This window comes from Cucurbita pepo, chromosome 16, assembly GCF_057944985.1.
Source record: "Cucurbita pepo subsp. pepo isolate OVF chromosome 16, ASM5794498v1, whole genome shotgun sequence".
Classification (NCBI taxonomy): Eukaryota; Viridiplantae; Streptophyta; class Magnoliopsida; order Cucurbitales; family Cucurbitaceae; genus Cucurbita; species Cucurbita pepo.
The window spans coordinates 7,611,652-7,621,240 of NC_141813.1; the positions used below are offsets into that span (position 1 = coordinate 7,611,652).

Below are 9,589 nucleotides of genomic sequence, written 5' to 3' on the forward strand. Positions count from 1 at the left end.
TGTTTGCAAAAATCGTTGAATTCTGCCGAGTTGAACTCTCCTTCTCTATCTGTCCTTAAACATTACAGACATTCCAATTTCCTTTTCCACAATTATTTTGAAACATTTGAAATGATAAAATGTTTCTGATTTTTCTACAAAAGAAAATAACTCCATGCATTTACTTTTTATGGCTATTTGAAGCAGGTGAAATTCGACCACATAGATATGCATTTACAAGGCCCAATTTTTCACTTGCTCTCCATTTACTCATGTTTTGAAATGGAGTTTGATGTGCTTTCCTTTCGTACATGCCTCACAGGTGGTGTTTGGAGCTACAATTTGTGGCAGGCCTTTCACCACGTTTTTGTGTTTCAAGGTGCACAAGCCTTTGTAGCCGAGATGACCAAAACGATGGTGGCAAAGTGTTAACTGGTCCATATTTGGAGGCATCTTCCTTCCTTCATTTGTTGTGGGAGATGGTTTAACAAACAAAGTGACCAACTAATTTGCACTCATAATTGACTCTGCCATTATTTCTTTTTGTGGATGATAAATGCTACGTACACTATCTTTGAAGAGCACTGCAACTCATTTTTCTTGTATTTGTCCAACGCTCAAGATATTATTTTTTAGTTCAGGTACCCAATACACATTACTAATAGTGTAACGAACCCCATGCAAAGTTAATTTCACTGCACCCTTTCCAGCAACTTTCATACTTATATTATTTTCAAGCTTTTGCCGGAGTGGGAAAAAGTCTCGTCTAAGCTTTTCAAGCTTTTGCCGGAGTGGGAAAAGGTCTTGTCTAAGCTCGAAAACATACCTTCATATACACACATATGGTTTAAGCAACCAGAATCTAAGAACCAAGTATAACTCCTTTTTGCTTCATGTCTTTCCATATGAGCCATTAACAACATTTCATCCTCTTCTCCCAGCTTTGCATAATTCAATTCCTTATTTATCCTGATCTAAGAGTTAAAATGAAATATCTCAAAGCTCAAGAGTATAACGGAAACCAACTTCATATTTCAAGAGTATTCTTTTATTATTTATCCTTAACACAATAATCTTTGTCTAAAATTTTACAGTCTTCTTGGGGTCCTCTTCTCAAAGATCTCTCACGAATCGACGACACGACGCTACAAAAAACAAATAGGTTAATATTTTTAACTTTTTTTTTTTTTAAATATAAACATTAATAAAGAAGTGAAATATATTCTATAAATATAAAAATTATATGTAACAAAAGCAGTCTTTTGAAAATCAGTTTAGCGTTGAAGATCAAGCAGCAAATTAAAAACAGGTTGTACGAAAATGCAACTCTTTCATGGAATGATCTTGAGGGATTAATTTTCTCCAATAGCAACCACGTGGTACGTTTTGTTATTATTATTATTATTATTATTTTGAAAAAATCCTCCCAAACCAATGAAATTTAAATTTAAATTTATAGTAACTTAAATAGGTCTATGGAGTCTTTATTTTTATTATTTTTTTATTAAGTTATCTTTGATGGATATATTAGATGTATAATTTAAAGTTTAGAACTTTTCTAAATTGGTAATTTAGGCTTCATTCATAACTATTTAATTTTTTAAGTTTATAAAAACTATTTTGACCTACAAATTCCTTTTATTTTATCATCCATTTAAAACATGTTCAGTTTTAAAAAAATATTATTATTTTTTTTTTCCGAGAGAACGAACATTAGTTTCAAAAAGACATAAAACGAAATGATTATCGATATGTTATAACGAGTCATTTTTGCAGGATTTCTATAACTTCATGTTGGATTTTGAAATGGACTCATTAGCCGCAACTACGACGACAAATGGTGTGGAATCGAATAGAATTGATTCACTTGAAGTAAGAAAGAACTCTCCATATCTTAGTTTGAATGTATACAAACCCGGAGCTAAAGGAGACTTGGAAGCTTTGATGAATGGTCCAATTAAGCAAAAACTCACTATTATCCCACCAAATGTCACGTACGTACCAATAAACCCTATTTTCTTTAAATAAAATAATAATCATTAAAACTGGTTCCCATTATAATTGAAAAATCTTAAGACATAAAAATTAAATTAATTATCTAAATATGGAGATTAAATCCTACCATTTTAGCCTTAAAAACTAAAATATAAATTTTGTATGTATAGATGGGGAGGTCAATCCGACCCAGTCTTCCAATTTTTTACCGGAGATTTTATGAAGCCAATGATCAACGAGGTGTTTTTTTTTAACCAAACTATTTTTAATATTTTTATTTGTGGATTATTTTTTGCTTCATAATATAACATTCAATTATGTCTTAATATTTTTATTTTTTTCCAAAAGGTTGATGAGTTACTGGCTAAAGGTATTAATGTGACCGTCTACAGCGGTCAAGTAAGTATTTTTTTTTTCCTTTTTTCAAATTCATAATTTCAAACAAAGAAACAATATTTTGAAGTGATAAAAATGGTAATATTCTCTTTGATTTATGGTTGACTTTTTTTCTCTTTTTTATATAGGTCGATCTTATTTGTTCAACCAAGGGAACAGAAGCGTGGATTAATAAGCTCAAGTAATTTGTTTCTAAGTAATTTATGTTATGGACATAAACAAAAACACGTCTTCCTAAAAAAAAAAATATCCATGTTTAAATTCTTAATTTTTACTATTTTTTTTTTCTTTTGGAATTTAGGTGGGAAGGGCTAAAGGCATTTATAAGCAAAGAGAGAACTACTTTATTTTGTGGGAATGAGAAGCAGACCAAAGGTTTCGCTAAGTCACATAAGAACTTGCACTTCTATTGGATTCTTGGCGCTGGCCATTTTGTAAGCTCTCTATATATAAACTTTATTCTATTTATAATTTTTTTAAGATTTAATACTTTTTAATTATATGATTACAAATGTAGGTTCCCTGGATCAACCGTGTGTGACATTAAATATGGTGGATGCAATCACGCAGTCACCAGCTTCTTGATGCAGATAAAAAAATATACATATTTACTTTTTTAAATATAAGAAAGTATGTTTAATTATAGATAAGAAGAAAGAACTGATAATACATTAATAAATCTAGTGTCGTTTGATGAGTGACATTTTACTTAGAGATATTTCATATTAACGTAAATATAATTTAATTACTTAAGGATTTAAAATAATTAATTTCTTTTAAGAAAATACATAAAATAATCAAAATCATATTTTCATATTCAATAGGTAATAAATATGTAATAAAGGTCACAGTCAAACCATTTATAAATTAATAATAATAAAATATGTATAGTACTAAATTATAATTTGTATTATTTAAAAAAAATTATTGCCAATTTTAAAATTTATTAACTAATAGATATTAAAATTTAGACTAAATTATTAATGGATTGATTAAAGTTTGAAGTAAATAAAAAATATAATAAATAAATAATTTCAAATACAAACAAACTAAAAAAGAAAAATTCAAATAACAAACCCAAGCCGAGGTTGAAGAAGATTTTAAGTCTCAATTTCAGTTTCAATTTTGGTTTTTATTTGTTTCTCAAGAAAACGCACAAGATTACATGTATATCATTTGAAATAGCTATAATGTTGTTTGTTCTAATCTATTGTCTTCTAGCATAGAATCATATTTGTTCTAATCCACATGTTTCATTTCTACAATATTGACTGATTTATACTCGAATTATCGGAATGCTATTACTTTTTGGCATAGTCTTATTAGTGAAAAGTTTCTACATCATTCTAGAGTTGTGGATTCACATCCGAACACTTGATCATTTCAATTATTGGCCTGAAAGCTATACGACATTCCCGCAAACATATATAGTCAACTTCACGTACTTGGGTGGCGCTAATTCGAGTGCTCCAATTTTTTCTAATTTGGGTACTGAAGCACCAATAGACGATGATTTAAATGTTATTGGGTTTAGGATGGATAATGCCATTACGTTTAATGCCGTTGTAGTTTATATTGAGGTTAAAGTCTAACACAAACCCATTTTTAATCTATATTTATTGTTTTGAAGTTTCTAAATACCATTTGTCATTGTGGAAAATCAGTACTATTTAGATCCATTTAATACTATTTAGATCCATTTATATTTATTGTTTTAAAGTTTCTATAGTGTATGGGTATTATGAAAAATCAGTACTATTTAGATCCATTTAGATCAAGGGATGAAGCATTTGAGAAATGGGATTGCAGATTGTGCAAATATTCTTATGCATGTAAAAAAAGATCTTCATGCTAAATATTCCATTGTGATTGTTATTGGTAGTTAGACACATGTAAATGTTTTTTTGTTTATAGTGTTGGCTACGATGTTCCGTCTTAAAAATATCCTCATGTGGCACTAGGAGCTCTTGCATTTTGAGCGCCAATCCTTTATTTTGATGATATTACACCACAGACTGGATATTTGCTCGGTGCCAATCCTAAATTGTCAGGCCATTGGTGGCTATTTGCTCGCATTCAAGGGAAATTCTTCAAAGTTGCCTTCTCTTTTTGATATCTTAATATTCTTTTTGGAAGCAATGCTCGGACATGAATACCTAAGAAAGAGAGCTTACAACATTGTACATACGGGATTAAAATCGAAACTCTAATTTGGAAACCCTGGTTCGGCCATTTGAAAAAAAACTGAGTTGTAGTCGATAATTTTTTTACAATTTTTTTTAGGAATGTTGAAACTCGAAGATTTTGACGCTTACGATTGGCAGCCAGCACCAAAAAATGGTTCCGCTCTGGGCAAGCTTTTGTTCGGCCGACGTCGGGGTGCCATCGGCGACTATTTGCTCACATTCTAGGGCACTTCCAAAAAATCTGCCTTCTCTTTCCAATATCATAATATTCCCCTATGAAGGAGTGCTCAAACTTGAATGTCGAAGAAAGAGAGCTTATAGCACTGTACGTACCATATTAAAATAGAAACGCTAATTTTGGAACCTTGGTTGGGCCATTTGAAAAAAATTGAGTTGCATTCGATCACTTTTCAACAATTTTTTTAGGAACGATGAAACTTGACGATTTTGATGCTTACGATCGGCAGCCAACATCTAATTGTTTCGCCCTGGACCAGTTTTCATTCGATTGACATCGGGAGGCAATCAGCGGCTATTTGCTCACGTTTTAGGGTAGTTCCAAAAAGTTGCATTCTCATTCAAGTATCTTAATATTCCGATGGGAAGCAATGCTTGGACTTGAATGTCGAAGAAGGAGAGCCTATAACACTGTACATAGGGGATTAAAAATGAAACCCTAATTTGAAAACCCTCGTTGGGCCGTTTGAAAAACTTTGAGTTGCAGATGATAATTTTTCAACAATTTTGTGAGGAACATTGAAACTTGACGATTTTGACACTTATGATTGACAGACAGCACCAAAAAAAAAAAAAAAAAAAATTGCTCTCGGCCAATTTTCGTTCAACCAATGTCGGGTGGGCATTGGCGACTATTTGCTCGCATTCAAAGGCAATTCCAAAAAACTATCTTCTCTTTCCATTATTTTAATATTTCTGTGGGAAGCTTTACTTAAACTTGAATGTCGAATAGCACTGTGCGTACAGGAATAAAATCGAAACCCTAATTTGGTTTGAAAAAACTGAAACCCTAATTGTTGGGCCGTTTGAAAAAACTGATTTGCAGTCGTTAATTTTTCAACAATTTTGTGAGGAACGTTAAAATCGACGATTTCAATGCTAACGATTGGCAGCCAGCACCCAAAAATTGTTTCGCTTCCGGCAAGCATTCATTCGACCGACGTCGGGGTGCCTTGGCGTCTATTTGCTCGCGTTCTAGGGAAGTTTCGAAAAACTACCTTTTCTTTTCAATTTCTTAATATTCTCCTCAATAGTAGTGCTCAGGTTTGAATGTCGAAGAATTTAGGTGGAAAGGGGTAAAAGAATTTAGAAGCAAAGAGAGAACTGTTTTATTATGTGGAAATGAGAAGCACACCAGGCTTCACTAAGTCGCATGAGAACTTGCACTTCTATTGGATCCTTGACGCTGGGCATTTTGTACTATATATATAAACTTTATTCTATTTATACTTTGATTTGATTTAATACATTTTAATTATATGATTACAAATGTAGGTTCATGTGGATCAACCTTGTGTGACATTAAATATGGTGGATGCAATCACAGAGTCACCAACTTCTTGATGCAGTTGTTTTTTTATAGAGAGGGAAAAAAAATTACTTCGTTACTTTTTTAAATATAAGAAAATATGTTTAATTATAGATAAATCTAGTGTCTCACTGATCGTCATATTTTATATTTACAATTATATCAATATCAATATAATTTAATTGATTAAGGATTCAAAATAATTAATGTCTTTTTAAAAAATATACAAAATAATCAATATCATATTTTCATTCAAGTATCTTAATATTCCGATGGGAAGCAATGCTTGGACTTGAATGTCGAAGAAGGAGAGCCTATAACACTGTACATACGGGATTAAAAATGAAACCCTAATTTGAAAACCCTAGTTGGGCCGTTTGAAAAACATTGAGTTGCAGATGATAATTTTTCAACAATTTTGTGAGGAACATTGAAACTTGACGATTTTGACACTAATGATTGACAGACAGCACCAAAAAAAAAAAAAAAAAAAAATCGCTCTCGGCCAATTTTCGTTCAACCAATGTCGGGGGGCCATTAGCGACTATTTGCTCGCGTTCTAGGGCACTTCCAAAAAATCTGCCTTCTCTTTCCAATATCATAATATTCCCCTATGAAGGAGTGCTCAAACTTGAATGTCGAAGAAAGAGAGCTTATAGCACTGCACGTACCATATTAAAATAGAAACGCTAATTTTGGAACCTTGGTTGGGCCATTTGAAAAAAATTGAGTTGCATTCGATCACTTTTCGACAATTTTTTGAGGAACGATGAAACTTGACGATTTTGATGCTTACGATCGGCAGCCAACATCCAATTGTTTCGCTCTGGACCAGTTTAAATTCGATTGACATGGGAGGCAATCAACGGCTATTTGCTCACGTTTTAGGGTAGTTCCAAAAAGTTTCATTCTCATTCAAGTATCTTAATATTTCGATGGGAAGCAATGCTTGGACTCGAATGTCGAAGAAGGAGAGCCTATAACACTGTACATACAGGATTAAAAATGAAACCCTAATTTGAAAACCCTAGTTGGGCCATTTGAAAAACATTGAGTTGCAGATGGTAATTTTTCAACAATTTTGTGAGGAACATTGAAACTTGACGATTTTGAAACTTATGATTGACAGACAGCACCAAAAAAAAAAAAAAAAATCGCTCTCGGCCAATTTCGTTCAACCAATATTGAGGGGCCATTGGCGACTATTTGCTCGCATTCAAAGGCAATTCCAAAAATCTATCTTCTCTTTTCATTATTTTAATATTTCCGTGGGAAGCGGTACTTAAACTTGAATGTCGAAAAAATAGAGCCTATAGCACTGTGCGTACAGGAATAAAACCGAAACCCTAATTTGGATTGAAAAAACTGAAACCCTAATTGTTGGGTCGTTTGAAAAAACTGATTTGCAGTCGTTAATTTTTCAACAATTTTGTGAGGAACGTTAAAATCGACGATTTCAATGCTAACGATTGGCAGCCAGCACCCAAAAATTGTTTTGCTTCCAGCAAGCATTCATTCGACCGACGTTGGGGTGCCTTGGCGTCTATTTGCTCGCGTTCAAGGGAAGTTTCGAAAAGCTACCTTCTCTTTTCGATTTCTTAATATTCTCCTGAATAGTAGTGCTCAAGTTTGAATGTCGAAGAATTTAGGTGGAAAGGGGTAAAAGAATTTAGAAGCAAAGAGAGAACTGATTTATTATGTGGAAATGAGAAGCACACCAAAGCCTTCACTAAGTCGCATGAGAACTTGCACTTCTATTGGATCCTTGACGCTGGGCATTTTGTAAGTTATATATATAAACTTTATTCTATTTATACTTTGGTTTGATTTAATACATTTTAATTATATGATTACAAATGTAGGTTCCTGTTGATCAACCTTGTGTGACATTAAATATGGTGGATGCAATCACAGAGTCACTAACTTCTTGATGCAGTTGTTTTTTTTATAGAGAGGAAAAAAAATTACCTCGTTACTTTTTTAAATATAAGAAAATATGTTTAATTATAGATAAGAAGAAAGAAAAAATGGATGTATTATATATATATATTAATAAATCTAGTGTCTCACTGATCGTCGTATTTCATATTTACAATTATATCAATATCAATATAATTTAATTGATTAAGGATTCAAAATAATTAATGTCTTTTTAAAAAAATAATCAGTAAATATTTTCATTGAAAGTTTCATTTGGTTGAATCATTTCATTTCAAACTATTTATAAACTAATAAAATAATATATGTATCATACTATTGTATATTAGTATAATTAGAAGCTTTTTCGGACTATGAAAATTATTCAATAATTTTATTTAAAAATTTAAATTAATTGGAATTTTGGGACAGTTCTTGTTTCGGTTTCTTTCTCCGGAAAACACACGAGATTTTTTTTACTTCATTTGAAATAGCCACAACGTTGCTTGTTCTAATGTAACATCTTCTAGCATAGCACCATATTTACCGAAGAGGAGATATCAAGGTGAAGTTTTTGTCTCTCTTACACAACTAATTTCGCTCTCAAACTCATTTTCTTTATAATGTCGTCCACAATTTGTTTTCTATAGTATTTGGAAGAAATAAATTTCAATGTGGAATTCATCCTGTTTATTAAAGAAAGAAAGAAAAGAACTATTCAAAACATATTACTTCATTTCTTTGGTTGTTTATATGTATACTAGTCTGTGAATCTTCTATTCGCTATGGTTGATTTTTTCTTGATTTACATTTATTGGATTATACATATCTTTGAAAATTTTCAAATGATAAAAGTTAGTCTCTATAAGCGTGCTAACACAATTTCTACATGCGTCATTTCTACAATATTGGCTAATTGATACTCGAATAATTGGAATGCTATTACTTTTAATGCATTTCGCTTACTCCGGAAAACGTCTGTACAAACGTCTTTACAAAGACTGTTTCAATGACACAAACGTGATCTCCATTGCGAGTTAATAAGCTTCACTTCGCCAAAGAAGTTATTAACCCAAAGCAATTTTAGGATAAATATTTAGTAGTTATTAATTTTAAAGTTTAGTGGATCAATTAGAAAGATTTAGTAGTTCCTCATTTGAAAGTTTAGGAGATGGGTTAGAAAGGTTCAGCATTTGAAAGTTTAGGAGATTGGTTAGAAAGGTTTAGTAGTTATTGATTTTAAAGTTTAAAGACCCATTAGTAAGATTTAGTAGTTATTGATTTGAAACTATGGGAGATTGATTTAATCTCCACTCCAAATACTATATGTTATTTACCAAAAAAAAAAAAAAAAAATTAATAAAGCATAGGTGCCTAAGGTTCCTCTGTTAAAAAACTCTCTCCCTCAAGTTGTTCTTCCGCTTCAAGTATTTGTTTCGAAATATTTCCATGGTGGAAAATTCCCAACATAGGGTATTAGAGCTAGGATGTCGAAACAAATGTATGTATTAGAGCTAGGATGTCGAAACAAATGTTGTCATCACACGAAGTTGCCGGAGGAGATGTGACA

The 9,589-nt window shown here is 31.8% G+C and overlaps 1 protein-coding gene across 1 annotated transcript; it reads left to right on the forward strand.

Moving 5' to 3' along the window:
* Positions 1-290: 290 nt before the first annotated feature.
* Positions 291-6,137, forward strand: LOC147788913 (serine carboxypeptidase-like 51). Its single transcript, XM_087118483.1, has 9 exons — positions 291-461; positions 1,074-1,141; positions 1,253-1,358; positions 1,756-1,973; positions 2,145-2,214; positions 2,323-2,373; positions 2,499-2,551; positions 2,672-2,804; positions 6,069-6,137. The coding sequence occupies exons 1-9, from the start codon at positions 291-293 to the stop codon at positions 6,135-6,137; spliced, it is 939 nt and encodes a 312-aa protein (XP_086974609.1).
* The last annotated feature ends 3,452 nt before the right edge of the window (positions 6,138-9,589 follow it).

Excerpts from the sequence above, each read along its gene's own strand:
- LOC147788913 (XM_087118483.1), top strand. The coding sequence starts at position 291 with ATGCCTCACAGGTGGTGTTTGGAGCTACAATTTGTGGCAGGCCTTTCA. Across the intron at positions 1,974-2,144 it reads ATTATCCCACCAAATGTCAC|ATGGGGAGGTCAATCCGACC; the intron begins GTACGTACCAAT and ends TTGTATGTATAG. Across the intron at positions 2,552-2,671 it reads GCGTGGATTAATAAGCTCAA|GTGGGAAGGGCTAAAGGCAT; the intron begins GTAATTTGTTTC and ends TTTGGAATTTAG.